Source organism: Crocuta crocuta, unplaced genomic scaffold (assembly GCF_008692635.1).
Source record: "Crocuta crocuta isolate KB4526 unplaced genomic scaffold, BGI_CrCroc_1.0 scaffold87, whole genome shotgun sequence".
Classification (NCBI taxonomy): domain Eukaryota; kingdom Metazoa; phylum Chordata; class Mammalia; order Carnivora; family Hyaenidae; genus Crocuta; species Crocuta crocuta.
In genome coordinates this window covers 320,997-340,415 of record NW_027532166.1, presented here as the reverse complement: position 1 = coordinate 340,415, position 19,419 = coordinate 320,997, and the positions used below count along the sequence as shown (strand labels likewise).

The following is a 19,419-nucleotide window of genomic DNA, read 5'->3' as shown; positions in this document are numbered from 1 at the left end:
CTGGCACGTAACGGAGGCTCAGTGGGCACTGGATGTTTTTGGAAAGGGTGAGCGCAGGACTGTGAAAACAGTCTATGATCCTAAGTCACCGCCCAGAATAAGAGAAGGTGGTGGGACCCCGTTTTTCCAGCCCACATCAGACCAAGCTGGGGCACGGACTCTGCTGGGGCAGTGACAAACTGGAGTTAAGCCCCAGGGAGCGGGGCCCAGGTGGCGGAGCGGGGGTTTGAGACTCTACCACAGCCATCCCTCTGACCATCCAAAGACACATGACACGATCGTCCCCGCGTCAGGCACTGAGCGAGTGCTGGGGATGAGGTGATCTGAGAAGCAGGCCCTGTTCTCACGGAGTGTGCATTGTCTTGGGCAAAACGTGGAATCAGCCGACTCTCTTATGAGCTGCATACGGTGCCCGCAGTGGAGCTGAAACGTGGAGCTACCCGGAGGGAATGAGGACCTCTGCCTTGCTTGCTAACGTCCAACTGGTGGCGCCCTCCACGGCCTAGAAAGCACTTCCCCACACAGAAGCTCGCTTGACCTTCCGGATCCTGTGAAACAGGAGTTAACGTGCCCCTCTGAGGATGAGGGGAGCAGGGTGTGCGGAGTTCACCAGCTCCTCCGAGGTCACTTGGTGAGTCAGAGCAGAGTCAGGGATGAACCTAGGTTTCCAGACTCTCAGCTGCATGTTTTTTCTACCATCCGGGCGCCATGCTTTTTCAACGGGGAGCTATTACACTATGGGAATTTAAACATGGAAGAGAGTAAAAAATTGTAAAGGTGTCCTCCGTTTGAAAACCTCAGGTTTGGAAACAAAAGAAATTTCATCTCTCATATTTCAAAAACCACAAAGATGAGAGAATCCATGTGGGAGGTCAGAGGCAAGATGTGGGCTTATTCCCTCTGGAAAAGACAAAGCCTGAGGTAACAGCAGCCCGTCTGGCTTCAAGTAGATAAAAGGTGGTAAGTGAGAGAGAAGTTGAGAAGATTCTGCAGGGTTCCAGGAGGAAGCAAGAGGATCAATGGGGGAAAGTTACAAGGAGCCAGATTGTGGCTCAGCCCAGGAAGAATTTTCCACACAGTAGAGCTGACTGGGAGATGGAATGTGGATCCTGGGGAGGGTGGAGCAGGGACCGGGGCGGCCATTTGTGTGAGATTTTATTGTGCACAGGGTGGGAGCAGATCCAATGATTCCTGCAGTGCCTCTGATGAGTTTCTGTGACTCTTTGCTGTAGTGGCTTATGTCCTTGAAGTATGACAGGACTGTGCTAATGGCCACGTTAATGGTGGGAGCTGGCCTGAGCACCCTGCACGGTTTCTAATTAAGAACAGGAAATCAGAGAAGACAGGCTGCTTTTCCTTTACTTTCTATTGTTACCTTAAGGGTGGTTCCCAGGGTCCTGCCTCCACCTTCCTTCTCCCTCTAAGTAGGAGAGATTGGGAAGGCTTTTCAAGTGGCTGTTTCACGTGGAAGACGATCCCCCTTAGGTCACTTCTGCACATCAAAAAGAGGATGTGCATGTCCTTTACCTTCAGATATTCAATCCATCATCCCTTTCTTGTTTGGGCTACTTCAGGGAACAGAACCAGTGAGAAACTAACGTGTGCCTGCTATGTGGTGGCATCTATTCAGTCTGTACCATGTCTAGGCGTGGATGGGACATTCACACATGAAACAAAAGCAGCTACTGAAGATTAGTGATGGGGTAAACTGGGGGTTGCAACTGCAGAGCGGCGGACAGGACAGGGAGTTCTGCTGTTGACTGCCCGAATGGCCGCAGGGCACTTACAGGCTACTCTGCCTCACCGGACCTTTGTGTCCTCATTTATCAAATGGGAATACAAGGCCTGTTTCGTAGGATTTTGTGGAAGACTAAACCGGACACTGGATAATATGCATAGACCAGGGCACATAGTAGTTGTTCAATAAATGATCGTTACCATTACTGTTAAGGATAATGACAATATTGAAATAAATCATGAAGTTCAGGCTATATGTTTTTTTAGTCAGTCAGAACAGGAACCTTGATGAAGTTGAAGTCCTAAGAGAAGTCTTCACAGGGAGGCGCAGCATGACATTTAGACAGTGGAGTCTGACAGACCTGGGTCCATATCCCATTTCTACCACTTCATAGCGGTGGGACACTGGGAAAATTCACCACTCTGAGGCTTAGCTTCCCCTATGTAAGGACAGTAACACTATCTGTGGCAGTACCTAGGGGAACTAAGTAAGATACTTTGTGGCCCTCTGCACACATAGCGAACACTCAATAAATGTTGTCATTAGAACTGTCATCATGAAAAATGTAAGATAGATTAGTTAGACACAAGAAGGGTATGTTCGCTTATACCTTATTCCCTACCACCAAACTGCACCTGTTTCATTTTTGACTACCATAAGAAAATAAAATAGCAGATTTGAACAAAACACAAAGCCCCTAACTAGTTTTACAAAGCACATTATAATGAATTCATCATAAAGTAAAAAGAATTCTTACACCAAAAATCATGTATTTTCAAAAAGTAAAACTAATTTTTCCATCGGTGGTAATGTTAAAATCACATATCATAGGGGTAAACGATCATGAGTCAACAATATATCTCAGGGGTCTGCTGTCTGAGGCTTTGTTTTGACTCCAACCACACATGGGTGTGTGTGGGGGGAAATTCTGACGTCTGGCACATCAGAGTTACATGCCATCTAATTGCTTAGCATACTCTGGGTTGGTACTTTCCAAAAAGATAAAATTTTAAGCTGGTGCTATTAAATTAGAAAACTCAATACGTTTTATGGCCAGTCAGGAATCCTTCAAAGATGAAAATAACAGTTGTAATGGGCCATGGGTCTTTATCACCAACTGCAAAGGGATCGAGGTGGATCCAATTCATTAGTAGGGGTTTTGCTACATAATGCATCCAGACTGAAGCAATAACGGCTATATAAACGTATTCGTTCCAATACATATCACCGTAGAGCTGGCTCCTTGTGCATTACGACCACGGGACTGAAGCGGATTTTTGTGGTTTTTAGGACTAAAGCTTCAAAGGGATGAATTTTAAAACTCTACCAACAATGACACTTATACAAAACTTGGGTGACATTATGTATAATTTTACATTGAAATAAGTGCTTTAAACTTGCATAAAGGGTTTTGTTTTCATTATAACTTAATTTTCAAAGCCTCCAATTTACCTCATTTTGAGCCACTGTAATCCCTACGTAATGAAATTATAATATCATTAAGCAATTACCACTATGATGTCAGGCAATGGGAAATGTTTTGAAAGGTAATTATTGTGTATGGATATGGGGTAATTTTCAATTATATTCTTGGATGGTGCAGAGTTTGTTTTTCCCCCCAAATGCTAAATTGCTCTATTTAAAGACTGGCTGCAGAAACCCTAAAAGGACAAATTAACAAATAAAACCATTCTCTGCTACCAGACTAAGAGCATCTGGACAGGGGTCCAAATTACATTTTTACTCTTCTCCACATAATAAAGTCATTTCCAGTGAAGTAAAATTGCCTCTCAGATAATAATCTATTTACAAACTTCCAGCTTCATCCACTTTGAAATTGGTTAACAGCAATAACAGAAGAAAAACCAACGGAGCCAGACCAAGTGCAGCAATATTAGCTGCCCTTCCCTCTGTGAGATCAGCTCAGGCAAACAATTCCTCCAATCCACCTTTTGAAAGTCTATTAAAATAAATGCTTAATTATCTATATTTATTGCATTTTAACCATAGATAATAGAAAACCTATATGCGCAAGCTAAGTCTTCAAGCTTGAAAACAGATGATGTGGCACCAGTTTATCAGATTTAAAATCTCTGAATCAAGACACCGCACCTGATTTTCGATTTTCTGACGCTGCCATCCAGAATTTTTTTAAAAAAAAGTTAATGCATTTTCTTTCTTATAGATCTTGAGAACTGATTGACTGTATTTTTATGTGCATACTAATACACTATTGTTTAAACAATTCAATGGGGAGGGATCGCCTTTCCGAACAGTCAGCCTTGAGATCAATAAAGATGACATTTTAGATAAGACCCTGCAGAGCACCAGGTGCTTAGAAACTCTTCCCCCAATGCCTCTCACAGTAGGGCAAAATTAACCTGCACTGAGAAAGCTGACTGTGAACTGCTGAATTTTGGTTTTCAGCAAATACATATCCTCAAATGGGAGAAAGATAAATGACCGACAATGGGATACAAAAGAATGAAAAGAGACTTTCTTCTATTAGAAAACTGTATTGTTTCCTGGAAGGGAACTAACATGCTGTGCTTACAGTTCAGGTTTCATTGGGGAAATAAGTACATCAACCTCTTTTGCAAAAACCAGTGGCTAAATTTTACGTGGAAAATGCCATTTGAAGCAACATGTTGAAGGGTTTGGCTGATTAACTGGGAATTACTGAAGTTTCTTCTTTCCACGTAGTCTCTAGTTATGAATGTGCAGTGAGTCAATGGTGTGCTTGTGTATCAGATCACGGAGTTAAACTTACACAGTGTTACATCTTAAACGTACACAATGTTACATGTTATTTCAATAAAGCTGGGAAAAAAACCTACAAAACCATTGTGCTGCTTGGAAATGTGTGGCTTACAACTCTGAATGCATTTTATTTCACCCCCAGGGGGGTCCCTAGCCAGACTATTGAGCTCTGAAGCCTACGGAGCCCACAGTGTCTCAATGGCCCGATTTCAGGCAAGGCAGCAACACTGCAGCTAGGGGAAAATGCATCCCAATTCCAAGCAAGGGAAGCTGAAGTCCTGGACCAGGATCGTGTCTGGAGTGCATCTGGGGAATAAGTAGGTAGGGATGGTTCTGGAATAATAGAACTTCAGACACCAGCAATGTGTTTACTATTCTACTATAGGGCTCACTTCTGGGACTCCTAAAAAAGAAGGCATCTCTTTATACTAGTGACGGTGTTGATCACCAGCTCCCCACCCCCTCCCCCAATCCCCTCTGTGCAGAAGACACACCCAGATAACAGATAACAACCCTGTTATCCTGATAGCTGCTTAAGAGAAAATATCTCCCTTCCCCAAAGTTAATCTGAGAACAAAAGGCAACTACTTGCTTAATAGGGGAAGGGGCGGGGACTCTGGGTTCAAGAAAGTCATAAATACTAAGGAATCATTGTACAAGCTGAGCATTGAGGTGGGGATGCTATGGGTCTAAGGAGAGTACTGAAGAGAATACTACCTTATCCGGAAAGCTTCAAGAAAGAGAACCTCCTAAAGGTAAAAAATTGCAGTGGACATTTTGGTCGTATGGTTCTCACTGACCTAAAGGGAATTCTACGGTCCTATAGCAGTGTGGGGGTTAAGGGTGCAGATTGCCTAGTGAGACAGGCGTGGGTCAGAGTCCAGCTCCACAGCGGGTCTGTGACCTAGGCAGTGACCTTAATTTCATTTGTACAGGGCGGGACATAACATAGCCCCACACCTGGGAGTGTAGGGAGAAGTCATCGTGAGGTGACACAGGAAAACTTGACACTGTGGTGGGCACATGGCCAGTGGCTCATTGATGCTGGTTTCTATTATTACTTTTACATTGCCGATACTGCTTTTCTGGGGGAAGGTCTCCTTTGCACCTTAGATAAATCTTGAAGATACAAGGGAGATCCAAAGAGTAAACCAAATCATCCTTCTGTGTCCCACGATTCACAACTCATCAAACATTTATGTTGCGTTGACTGCGTCCTAGGTGCCAAGCCAAGCACTTGGGGATACCATGGTTGTTCGAGGAAGCCTTATGTCTGTATGATCACGAATAAAACAGATTTCAGAAGACTGCTTTTAGACTGGGGAGTATTAGATGAATGTCGAATAACTGTGTGGCAGGAGATAAGATTCTAGAAGGACTCCCTTGTTGGACTCAGGGCAGATGGCCAGATTCCCCTCTCTCTGGTTAGCTTCAGGGAGCCATGAGGTTTTTCTAAATTCTTGACTAGTAATTTGGATATTATATCTATAAAATAAGCATCTGTTGCCTATTTATGTCTCGTGGGAGATTAACCAGTGTTCATAAAGGAATATCCTCTGTGGCCTTGCCATAAAAAAGGTACAAGAATGTTATTTTTATGAGACTCTGGCAACTCGAAAAGCACTTCTGAATGTCTTTCTTACTCAAAATCTACATAAGTGGCAGGAGAGGTTTCGCAGGCCTGACGAGAGAGGTCATTACTACTCCGTTTTGGAGCTGGTAAGCATGAATAATTTAAGGATCATATCCGTAAAGGAACAAATGTCAAAAACAAATTGACAACTATTCTTCGAGCAAAGTCTGTTTTATTTTCCAAAGGTCAGTCTGGTAGCTCTCTTGAGTAAGTTCTGAAATCGTAACTTCCCATTTTTACATTTCACACACTCTCCAGGAAAGCACATTTTTGGTTAAGTGTTAGGGGCTCGCGTGCCCATGGTAATTGACATTCAGCAAGCGCGCCGCGGCCCAGGAGGAAGCGCAGAGAGCTGCCCATCTCTCCCTCCAGTCGAGAGAGGCACGGAGTGCGACGTTGTTCCCGCCGGCCGGCTGGCTCCGCTGGCACACGGGCTGTGTGCTTTAAGGTGGCATTTATGCACTTGAGGTGTTCTGTCTGAGCAGAAACTGTGGACATGACACAAACTTGTACTGAATAAAGTAGAGACTCGAAGGCCAAATATGACACATGCATGAACACTAATGGAGGGAGACCTCATCTGAAATGGAGTTGGGAAGCCCAGAAGGGGGAGTGCCCATGCACAGACTTTGTTGCAGCTTGACACCACACTCCTGGGCAGGAAGAAGTTCACTTTACTGCCCCGGCAGAGGGAAGGAAGATTTTCTCCTGGACACACAATAGCCTAGCCAACCTCGAGAGAAACCGTTTCTCCCCAAAACCCTTGGTTTTGACTTTTAGACTCCCACAGACGGTCCTTCAGAGCAGCCTCTCTCAAATTCCTCCTTTTTCTCTACAAACTATGGTTCCTCTCCTTTGCTTTCCAAGCTTGCCTATGCTTTGCCATAGCTTGTGTGTCCCGAATTGCCATGCCTCTGCTATTCCTAAATACACTCATTTTGCTGGCAAAACAACTTGCTCTTTTGTTTTTAAGGTTAAAACATGCCGTTTACTTTTGTACGGCAGCATTTCCTAGGGCCATGCCTTAGTCAGGCCATCTTTCCCTGCTGTTCATCTGCAAATTATGCCTCTGATTCTACAGATAATGTCCCGGCCTCTCGGCCTGTGATGGAGCTGTGGGAGTTCAGCACATCACTTCCCGGCGCTAGACCCTGGTGTCCTTGTGTGAAAGGTGGGCAACAACAGTAGCTACACCTCAGTAGGCTCTTACGTGGATTAAAAGGCACTTGCAGGTGTGGGTCCCAGGAAGACAAAATAAATCTTAGCTCCTGTTATTTTTATGCTAGACATCTGAAGCCAGGAGATGTCTCCTTCCTGTTGACCAGCTCTCACAACCACCTTCACGGGTTCCACAGAAAGGCAAGGATGTGGAGGAAGCCTGGGTCCTAATCCTAGCTGGGGCTCTGATGGGGCACTTGACCTTACACAAGGTCAAATCCAGGGCGGTGGACTGCATCAGCGTTTTTAGCTGATTCATCAGAGCCCATGGGCAGGGTTCTGAGGCCCTAACTGCCCCCTTAAGGCAGAGCAATTCTGGTTTTATGTTGGCATTTCATATGGAATTCATTTGAAAGAAAAGTTTTCACTGCCTATCAATAAAGTTTAAAAGCCACTGCATGGGTGGCCTATAACTGTTTTCAGTTGCTTAAATGCATGGGCGTAGGTTCAGAACTTCCACTCTTGAATTTTTACAAATATACCTAATATACTAAAATATTGGAATGGGGTAAAACTGAAAGTATGAAAAAATGGATGATTCATTTCCCCCCCAAGGTTGGTATAAAAAATGACCAGTTGAAGGACATTTCTCTCCCTGTTTTCTCCCGTCTTCCCTCCTGTCTTCCTACTAACAAAAATTTAGAGAGTAGCTAATAACCTACTGCAAATGTGTAGGGTACTTGGGACCCAGAAGTAAGGAAACTGACAAAGCCTCTGCTTTTAAAAACTCACAGGCTATGTAGGAAAAAAGACATTATACAAGTAAACAAATCACAAATTACAAACTGTGAGAAGGGCATGAAGTAAATGTAACAAGGTGAAGGGAAATTGACCTACTTAGATAAGATTGTCTAGAAGGGTCGTTGAGCAGGTGGGTGACAAGCCAACACCCAGGCCTGCCAGCTCAGCAATCCCTTGATCTTGTCTCTCAGTCAGCACCTCAGTCCCTTAGATCTGGTCTATATAGCAACGTCGCCCTTGAGCCCCTACTCCCGTGGGGAAAATGAGGCCACTTGTCATTTTNGACTCTGATTTCAGCTCAGGTCATGACCTCACAGTTCATGAGTTCAAGCCCTGCCATCAGGCTGTGTGCTGACAGTCCGGAGTCTGCTTGGGATTCTCTCTCTCTGCCCCTCCCCAGCTAAGGCTGTCTCTCTAAGAATAAATTAAAAAAAAAAAAAGAACTTAGCTACTTAGCCCTTGAGATTTTTTTTTGTTCCCTGTAGATCAGGAACTTTGAATAGAAAAATGAAATTCCAATTCCTGATTTATATATATAATATATATAATTATATATATTATATTATTATAATAATATATATATTATTTTTGAAGTACATAATCTAGGTACTTGGTTCAAAATTTAAAAAAAAAGTATAAAAACAGTGGTTGGGCTCTGGGGCCAGGCTGTTTGCACTCAAATCCCGGCTCTGCCAATGACTCATTGTGTGACCCTGAGCAAGGTATTCAAGAACTTTGTGCCTCAGTCTCTCAGCTGTAAAAAGCAACACACACAAAAACAGTACCTTCCTTGTGGTGTGGCTGTGACAGGTGGCTGTTACAACTTAGCACAGTGCAGATGGCCCTAAATTAATGCCATTAGGCATCAGAAGGCCAGGAAGAGCCCTGCACTGCCCACAGACATGTCTCACTTTTCCTTCCGATGTTAACCAACCGGATACTCGAAACCTTTATTTTTCTTTGACGAACAGTTTCTAAGAATGCTATCTTGGCATATTGATATGTTGTCTAAAACTAAGCCAATAACATGTAAAGACTGATCAAACAGAAAAGACTAATTTTTGATGCTATTAATTAGCTACAGACCATTGGAGCATATCAGAGAAGGGGAAAGGACAGCTGATAAAAACCTAGGCTGCCAGGCAGAAGCGGGGCCAGATCTGGTTAACATCGGCTGGAACAGTTCTACAACCCTCGGAATTTAATTTGTTAATTTGCCCCCGATGGCAGTTCTGTTTACCTTCAACATAACTGAGCTCCTGGCTGTCAAAACATCACTTTGCAATGGTGACTTTACGACCTCCTTTCAGCTACTTATCACTAATATATATCTTGGGTGGGTTTGCTCAAGGACCACGCTCTCTGTTCCTGTGGTTTATTTAGGACACTTAACATAACATATTATTTGTTCTCTCATGGCAAGGTCTCTTTCTGACAGCTGAGGTTCTATTTTCCTGTCATAAGTAATTATAAATGTACACCTCTAAAAAGATTCCCAATTTGAGGGGCACAATCTATTTCAGACAGTAAATCACGGAGACATCTCCATCCCTTGGGCGGCCAAAATGTACAACTCAGATGTATGAGCTCTCACTCGGAATTCTCCCTACCTGAAGAAAAATGCGATGCTCCACTTTCTCCCTGGGGCCGTTAGGGGAAAAAAAACCCACAGCACCTTTGTTGGAGCAGTTTATATAGGCTTCGGTTCCTTTATTATTATTTTTTTAGATTCAGATGTAGCACTGACGTCTTCAAAATTCAACTCTGAAAACTGTCTCAGGGCGCCCCCCTCTGAGGTTATCTGCCATTCTAGTTATGCACTTTAGTCTCTCCTCTACCCCTTCCATCTCAAGCCCTCTGTTCCCACCAAAGATTCTTTACCCTTCCTCCTCTATGCACTCCTGACAATCATGGTCTCTGCTCACAACCAAAAATGAATGATTCATTTCTAGGACTCTGACCAACAGAGGAAAACCAAGGCCAATTTTCACTCCTGCTTCCTTCCCATTCTTCCACTGTTACTTGTTATAACTCTGTACCAGCCTTACCTTTAAAGACAAGTAGCTCTGTATTAATGAAAACACACATCTAGTGATGTGGGAGCATCAGGCCTGCTTTATAATAATATGAACAGCTAGTATTGGTAGGTGCTCTTCTAAGGGCTTCGTGTACAGTACGTCTTAGTGAATCTTCATGAAAAACTTTCAGGTGGACACTATTATCAGTCTAATTTTACAAATACGGTAACCAAGGGGCACCTGGGTGGCTCAGTCAGTTAATCATTGGACTTCGGCTCAGGTTGTGATCTCGCAGTTTGTGGGTTTGAGCCCCGCATCAGGCTCTCGGCTGTCAGTGCAGAGCCTGCTGCAGATCCTCTGTCTCCCTCTCTCTCTGCCCCTCCCCTGCTTGCTCTCTGTCTCTCTCAAAAAATAAACTTAAAACAAACAAACAAACAAATGCGGTAACCAAAAGTCATTCAGATCACACAGGAGAAACTGACAGAGCTGGAACCCAGATGAAGGTCAATGTGATATGAAAGGACTTATCATCCTATAAAATGAAGGCACAGGCTGCCTCACTTTGGGGGTGCAAGCCTAGATGATTAGCATTTAATAAAAACAGTGGCATCTCAGAGTGAGTGATTTTCTCTACTTGTAGTTAACTATTTTAATTTTTTTATGCATGGCATTTTTCATATTCCCACCTTGAGCACTCAAGCTTCCAGAAGAATCCAGATGCTGTTCTGTTGGCTGTTGACTAGGAGGAACAATCGGTGGACTCAACATATTTAACCAGTCCCTAAAAAGAAAAGAAGAAAGTAAATAAACAACAGGTCTATAATTTCACATATAAATTTCATCTTTCCCCTGGAGTTTTAATTTCCTGGGCCTTCCACAATGAAACATTTTTTCCCCCTCTTTCATATTTCAGAAGGACAAAATGTCTAGAAGTTAATATTCAGTTCTGTTAACTGATTAAAATAATGTCAACCACTGAACTAACTAGTTGTTCTGCAAATATATCAACTAAAGACAACTATTCCTCTTTAGAGTTTATCATTGTGGCTATTACACTGTACACAATCCCTCTCCCACAAGAAAGTTACTTCAGTGGCTCAGAAGAAAGGCAGCAAAGACAAAGCTCCTTATGACCCTAAGAAAGCCTGGCAAAGTCACATGTCACCTCCATGACAGCATTCCAAAGCAGAAGGTGGTCTTGGAGTGGTCAGGAACCAGCCACAATGGTGGGGTCTGCAGGCATTCACTAAGCAGCTTAGAGTAGCGGCGGGCAAAGGCAGGAAGAATGAGGGGAGCTGGGTCCCTGAGTGACCCACTCCTTCAGTTCTCCCAGTAAGAACGGGGGCAAAAACCACTCCATAAATCCCCTCCCACATTCCCTGTCTTTCTGTCTCCAACTGCCAACCTCATTTCCCACATTCTTTACTTCCCTTCCTCCATCCTTCTTTTCTAGTCTTCCCAGTCTCCCTAGGAGGTAACTGCCATGGGTGTGATGCATGCGGGTGACCTCCAGAGGGCGCAAGTCACCGCGTGTCTACTTCAAGCCTCTGTCCTCTCTAAACTCCATACTGAGCTTCCTCAGGGGAAGGGAGCAGGAAGGGAATGTGAAGGATGTTCCAACGTGAGCTCTACTGCTTGCATTGATATTGTTTACCTTGCAACTATACTGTTTATCTTATTCTTCTCAACAGGAGCATTTCCTCATGACTATACAATGTCTTTCTAAATTTCTTTATTTCCTACTGTCTATATCTACAATGGGAGACAGTCCCACCAGTAACTAAGAGCCCTGGCTCTCCAAGGCCAATCTCGGCTCCCTGTTTGCTCATGTGAGAACATGGCCAAGCCACTTAAAATCATAAGCCTCTAGTATAGAGAGGAGTAATAATAGTACCTTAGAGTTTTATGTTAGGATTAAAAGGGAAAAAAAAGATGAAAAAACTTTGGCATGGATCTGGGTATAGAGACACATTCAATAAATTTCAGCTATGACCACCATTGTCCTCATTATCAATGAAAATCATAGCACGGCTTTACCTACAACGATAAACCAAGGTAGGAGGAACTAAATTTTGTTGGAATTACACGAAAGATGGTAGGATGGTTACAAGCCTCTAGAGTAGAAGTTTTCCATGAAAACCATTCACTCCTCTAGTAAAACAAAGTATCTCCATGTAAAAATTACCCAATTCCTATCTGTAATATTTTAAGACACATTAGTCACTTCTCACCTTAACTATCACTAGATTATGGCTAGTGAAATAAGGTGAACATTATGTATAATTGAATTTCATAATAACACATTAAGGACATCGGAAAGGATTTGTCACAGCCTTCCAACCTAATGGGGAATTTTCTGATAAGCACCTTTTATTTAGTCCATTTCATTACAGCAGACCAAAAACTCCTACATTATGGAAAATTACAAGGTCACATACAAATTACCAGCTCCAGTGACCTCATTACTCAGTAAGAGCTGGAGAGCGAGGATGAACAACAACAGAAATAATAATGTTACCATGTGATGACACCCCCAGTGACAAATCAGAAAATACTCTGCACCGGCAGCGGTGGCTCCTACTCATGGCCCATGGACATGGGGGAATGTAGATGAGGGTTGTGTGACTATTAAAAAGGCAAGATATTCACTTCTTAGGCCAATGATTTGATTAATGTTTTTCCTTCTCAGAAGTAGCTATGAAGGGGCGCCTGGGTGGCTTAGTTGGTTAAGCGTCCGACTTTCGCTTAGGTCATGATCTCACAGTTCGTGGGTTTGAGCCCCGCGTCGGGCTCTGTGCTGACTGCCAGCTAGGAGCCTGGAGCCTGTTTCAGAGTCTGTGTCTCCCTCTCTCTGACCCTCCCTTGCTCATGCTGTCTCTCTCTCTCCTAGAAATAAATAAAAAAATATTAAAAAAAAAAAAAAGAAGTAGCTATGAAAAGTACAGGGTTCTTCCTTTTGGGATTTTTTTGGTTGTTTTAAAATAATTTTAGATTTACAGCTTTTCTGTAAGAAATACAAAGAATACTTCTTCTTTGCAAGAAGAGTATAAAGAACTCCAATATCTCCTTCATCCAGATTCCCCAATTTAAACACTTTATCACATTTGCTGTCTATCTACCTATCTATCTATCTATCTATCTATCTATCTATCATCTACCATTTCTGTATCTAAACAGGGGTTGGCAAACTATGGCCCATGGGCAAAGTCTGGCTCACTGCCTGTTTTTGTACAAGGCTGTACAAAACAAGAATGGCCTTTACATTTTTAAGTGGTTGGAAAATTAAAACAGTATTGTTTCATGATATATGATCATTATATAAAACTCAGTGTCAGTGTCTATAAATAAAGTTTTATTGGAATAAAGCCATGTTCACTTGTGTATATATTGTCTATGGCTGCTTTTGTGGTACAAAGACAGAGGTTAAGTATTTGTTATTTGGTCCTTTACAGAAAAAGTCTGATGATCCCTGGTCTATAACTATAGGCCCATTTCTCCAATAGTAATACAACACCACAGATTCATTCTCATCTCTCCTCTTGCCATATTTGTAACTCCTTTTGATGGTGAGGAACATGGCTCCCATGATCCTCAATAAATTTGCTTCTTTTTTAAACTATAGAACATACCAAAAGTAGTTTCAGAATTGCTAGGCAAACAAAACAAAACCCCAAACCTACTCTCTAGAGTTCTCTACTTCGGGTTCTTTTTATTCCTTAGTCAAAATACTATGTTCTAAATTTACCTGGATTAGTTCTTTTTCCCCTCCTTTTCAGTGTGGTTGTACTATTTGTTTGAAATATAGTTAGAGTCATCCGCTTCTGTTTGTATTACATTTTAGGCAGTTTTTTCTCCATTAACTGTTGATTTTTATTATTTTTGTTGTTGTTATGTAAAATGTTCATAGTTCAAAGCCAAAATATGCAAAAAGTTATTTTCAAGTAAGAGTTACATTTTCCCCATGCCTCCTAGACTGTTTCCACCTCCTCATCACTTCTATGCCATCCTCACTCACCGCTGTACATGAAATCAATTTCATTAGTTCTAGTAACTCCTTTCTATGTTTCTTTTTGCAAAAAATAAGCAGCCGCACCTCTAATGCAACAGGTAGCATATTATTATGACTCTTGAACTTTCATTTTTGCAACTTAAAATATAACCTGGAAATCACTGACCACCCTCACAGAGAGCAGCACCTCATTCTTTTTCACAGCTTCATACTACTCCATGCATGGCTATGTCATCATGTATTTCACCACACTCTCTTATGTTTGGGCATGTTTTCAATATTTTGCAATTTGTGCCATTAACACTGCAATGAATAACCTTGAGCTACCTATTTCTGTATAGTTGGAGACAGACCTTCAAGGTAAATTCCTAGAAGTGGAATTCCTAGGACAAAAGGTAAATGCATATTTGGTTTTGTTAGATATTAACAAAATCCTTCCACAAGAGCTGCACCATTTGTGTTTCCACCAGCAATGCAGGACAGTGCTGGTTTTTCTACAGCAATGTCACAAGAGTATGTTGTCAAGTTTTTAATGCTTTCTAATCTGAGAGATAAAAACTGGTATCTTAAAGTAATTCTGATTTGCATTTGTTTTCAATATGAGCATTAGGAGTGGAGTTGACTGTCTTTCATTTGCATAAGGCCATGTATGTAATATGTAAATATATGCATGTATGCATTTTATATCTATATTTTTTGGTCTGTTCATTTCTTTGCCCCTGCTTCTATCAAGTTTTTCGTCTTTTCCCCTCACTGTATCATGTGTCTTTGCTTACCTTGTTTTTAATTTTTTTTTGCCATGGAAAAGTTAGAAAATATCTTTCTGTAATCAAATGTATTATTATTTTCTTTTATCACCTCTGTACTTTGAGTTATAGTATATGATGTGAGTTTATTCTGGTATAAGGTGCATCTAGTTTTATCTTTAAAAAATGACTGCAGAATGCTCTTGATAAGTGATGTTATTTTAACTTAAGATTTAGAAGATTTTATACAATTAAGAAATTTTGATCAGAGCGACACACTTGTTTGGCTTCTTACTAAGTATGCATTTACAAAGTATATTTTGGAAAAAAAAAAAAGAGTTCTATGTTAGCTATAAAATCAGGATGTTTTCTTGCAGGACTTTTGAGAGCTTTTAACACACTGACTCTCCCCAGAGGAGGACAGAGTATACAGCACTGCTCACGTGCACGTACCTGGAATGGTTACATCTCTTGGGATCATGAGTCCACAGACCAAACCTTGAGAAATGCCACCTCAGGTTATGCCATTTTCCAATCTGGTGCCATTGTTTTTGTTTGTTTTGTTTTTATTTTCCTTTGTATATAATTAACAATTTCATTTTCCAAAGAGCATTTTTGAGTGGCTTGTTAATAAGCACAAGTACGTAGTCTAGCACCTGTATCTTTTATGTTTATATTTTCATATGGGATATTTATTGCTAATCAACTTGACCCTTGATCAACTCCTTTAAACATGCCTTCCCCACAGGAAGCAGCAAACACCTAAGGAAGCAGGAGTCTGGCTGAGGCACACTCACAGCTGCCTGCGCCGGCAGGAGATCTGAAGGGCTCCCGGGCCAGCTCTTACCCTAGCCCAGCTACCACGCTCTGGAGTTTGTTCTCGCTCTTAGTTCCACCACGTTTGTACTCACCTTGTCTTTTGCACTTGATACTCTGCTTTCCTGAGCTCTGATTATAACCCTTTTCTCCCAAGGACGGGCTCTTTCTTAAAACAAGGTTTTAAGAAAGCCTTTAACTCCTCTGGTGGATGGACACCCTTTTCAGTCAGGGCTGCTCTCTGAGCATGCTCGGGTGCTGCAGCATCCTCTCCCCTCCTCTCTTGGGGTCAGGTAGCCCTCCCCCCTCAACCCAGCCTCTCCTCCTGATACTGGAGAGAAAAGACTTCCAGGCACACCTGTGCATGCTGAGCACTGCCACCGTAAGACGTGTCTTAGTTAAGAGTGAAGGTAATGGATTCAACAGGGCAGATGAACAATAAATACTATCTCGTGAATTTTCACAATGGCCAGATTTACCTAATATTAAAATCTTGGCCAAAAAAGAATACCACACTGTTTTCCTCTCACTTGTATGCCAGATTTTTTTCAAGCACTGAGCATTAAACAAATCAGATATTTTTACAACTGAGGAAGATGTCCTCAGTTAAGATAGACTATGGTTTCAGTGCCTTCATTTAAAAACCAGATTTTTGGGGGGCACCTGGGTGGCTCAGTTGGTTAAGTGTTGGTCTTCAGCTCAGGTCATGATCTCGCGGTTCCTGAGTTTGAGCCCTGAGCCCTGAGTTGGGCTGTGTGCCGACAGCTCAGAGCCTGGAGCCTGCTTTGGATTCTGTGTCTGCCTGTCTCTCTGTTCCTCCCCTGCTCGCATTCTGTCTCTAGGTCTCTCTCTCAAAAATAAATAAAGAATAAAAAAAATAAAAACAAGATTTTTTTTACAAGAACAATTTTACATAATTATTTCATTACTGTGTTTCCTATAAATACATTATATATGTGCATACATATATACTTATGTACAAATGCAGGATATGAGGCCAACAATTTAGCTTAATCATCTCTCTACATATTTGGTAACCATTTACTGAACTCCTGTGTGTCAGGTCCTGGGGAATCAGAGAGTTCATAGTCAGATGGAAGAAGCGTTTTAACCAGCAGAAAATGAACTAGAACATGGGCTGGTCACAAAGGTTGCTGCGGGGCCGATCAGATCACCTGCTGGTTCCCTTCTGAGACCCTCTTGTAATGAAACTTCTACAATCTTATATACACTGAAGTATTTACTGGGGGAGGGAGTAAGAACTTGAGAAATCGAAAAAAGATCTAAGAGATCTAGAGACATTTTTCATTTAGCTCTTACTTATAGCCCTGAGCTACCTGCTTTCATAAAACTTTGGGCCAGAGGAGCCAGCCAGTGAAATATTTATACAGGAGATCTCATAGCAGGAATTCAGCAATTTGCAGCAATTTCTATCCAATACTTAATGATATTTATCATGTGGTGCCAGTGCGCATTTCTTATTCATTGAGGGAAATGTGGGTTTTAAAAATCTTGTTATGGTCGGGGAACAGACTGGGAAATATCTTTCTCTGGGGGAATTCACAAATTTGTTTTATTTTAATTAACTACTTAATTAATTAAGTTTTTGACTAAAAACATATTTTAATGTTTATTTATTTTTGAGAGGGTGGGGAAGGGCAGAGAGAGAGGGAGACACAGAATCCAAAGCAGCTCCAGGCTCTGAGCTGTCAGCACAGAGCCCAACGCGCGTCTCAAACTCACAACTGTGAGATCATGACCTGATCCAAAGTCGGACGTTTAACTCACCGAACCACCCAGGCATCTCCACAAATTTGTTTTCAAAGCTGGTGAATGCTGTTTTCCCAGAAAAACATACATAAATACAAAATTTTACTTCCAATTTTAAGAGGTCAGAGATCATCTAAAGCCCAGTCATGGACTTCTGGATTCCCAAGTTTAGGTACCTCTACACCTTGGAATATCATGGGGGTGGTGTTTCTAGCATTGTAAATTCAACGGTTGGCAAATTTTTCTCTGAACGGCTATATAGAAAATACATTGGGCTTTACAAGCAATGAGGTCTCTGTTGCAACTATTCAATTCTGCTGCTGTAGTGTGAAAGCACACATAAACAGTAAGTAAATGAATGGGCATGGCTGTATTCCAATAAAACCTTACTTAGAAAAAATCCCGCCATGAGCATGATCTGGCCCACTGACTGTAGCTGAATGACCTCTATGTTAGAGCAAGGAGCCGTGAAGTGAAACATTCTCAAGGCTCTAATGACAATCTGTCAACTGTCCTCCTAAATGTGTTTTGAATCAGACTTTCTCACCAACTCTACTTCCACCACCAACGCCCACTGATGATCCCGTATCATGTTCTCTGTAGAAAACGCTTTTAATGGACACCTCATTGCTGTTCATTTTGGCTTCCCTACCTGAACCACACTGGAGCCAAATTCCAATCTGATTATGTCAACCTCTGGTTTAACACCACTCAGCATCACTGGGAGGATATTGTCCTTGAGAGAGAAACCCGAATCTTTACGCCAGCCTTTGAGGCTTTGCATAAACAAGTCTCTATGTATTTTTTCCAACCTCATCTTGCATTATTCTCCCTCTCACACACTAAGTTTCAGCTATGCTGGTCTTCCCTCAATTTCTGGAATATGCCATGCTCCCTACTATCATGGGACCTTCAGCCAGGCTGTGCCTCGTTGTCTAAAGCACGTTCTCTTCCACTTTCTAACCTTTCCTTGCCCTGGTAAAGTCATACCCAACTTTCTGATTTTACCTCAAGCAACACTCTCTCGGGAAGTATTCTCCAACACACCGTCTCCAATCTAGTTGAGTCGCTTTGTTACTCCTCACAGAGCCACTATGATCTTCTCATTAAGAGCTCTTGTCTCAGCTCATAATTACATTCTCATTTGTTTGATCATTTGATGTGTGTATTCTCCCCCAATTGCTTCTTAACCAGCAGAGTGCCCGGCACAGAGTAGGCACTTCCTTCATATTTATCAAGGGCATGATTATTGAATGAGTCTCTGTGGCAGTTCTGAATCCTGAGTGCCACTCATTGTTGAAAGTTTCCCTAACAATCGATAATACTGTTGTTGCAACCCTCTCCATATTTTCCCTCCATTTTGCTTCTTCTCCACCTGTCAGGAGCATGCTACTGTTTCTTGATCATGTGCTTGGTCTACACAATTTGGGGCAAATTTGGAGACACACATCTTGCCTCTGTATAGCCATCACAGAAAAATTTAATTTCCTGCCTTAGAAAACAGAATTCGATTCAGATATATGTTTATCTGGATAAAAAAACGAAGAAAATGTTTCTTTCTTTATTCCTTTTTTTTTTTTTGAAATCAAAATAGCTTTTCTTCATAGGATTTAACTCCCACTTGAAGTTAAGAAGATCAAAAAAGAGTTTTGTATATGAAAAGAGTTCCCAACTTATAGTTGAACTGGAATAAGTATTAAGAGGCTATTGTGTAGTTTTGATGGTTTTCCACAAGAATATTCTAACCTCAGTGCTGGATTCTTAGTGTTTGAAGGTTGCTTTATATAACATTCCCACAAGTGATGATCTATACCTGAGTATCAGTAATTGTGTATGCACTACTTTCAAAGGACCATATTTCTTCTTCAAAAACTTTGACTGTAAATGTTTTTTCTCATGTTGAGGCAAAATCTGTTTCCTTTTCATCTCCACCTATTTCTCCTTTTTTTCCCTTTGGCACTTTCAAGGAA

General features: G+C 41.7%; 1 protein-coding gene across 12 annotated transcripts in view; it reads right to left on the bottom strand.

Annotated features, from left to right (window-relative positions):
- The window catches only part of CFAP20DC (CFAP20 domain containing), a 237,212-nt gene that overhangs the window by 2,280 nt on the left and 215,513 nt on the right, over positions 1–19,419 (bottom strand). For 7 of the 12 annotated variants that reach the window (XM_077776729.1, XM_077776733.1, XM_077776738.1 and 4 more), the window contains 2 exons: positions 10,795–10,889; positions 6,296–6,619 (listed from right to left, as the gene is read on the bottom strand). In XM_077776729.1, the coding sequence (XP_077632855.1) occupies positions 6,375–6,619; positions 10,795–10,889 (340 nt within the window). In that variant the 3' untranslated portion in view covers positions 6,296–6,374. Of the gene's footprint in view, positions 1–6,295; positions 6,620–10,794; positions 10,890–19,419 lie in introns of those variants that run through there. The other 5 variants (XR_013338258.1, XM_077776734.1, XM_077776735.1 and 2 more) reach the window with 1 other exon arrangement.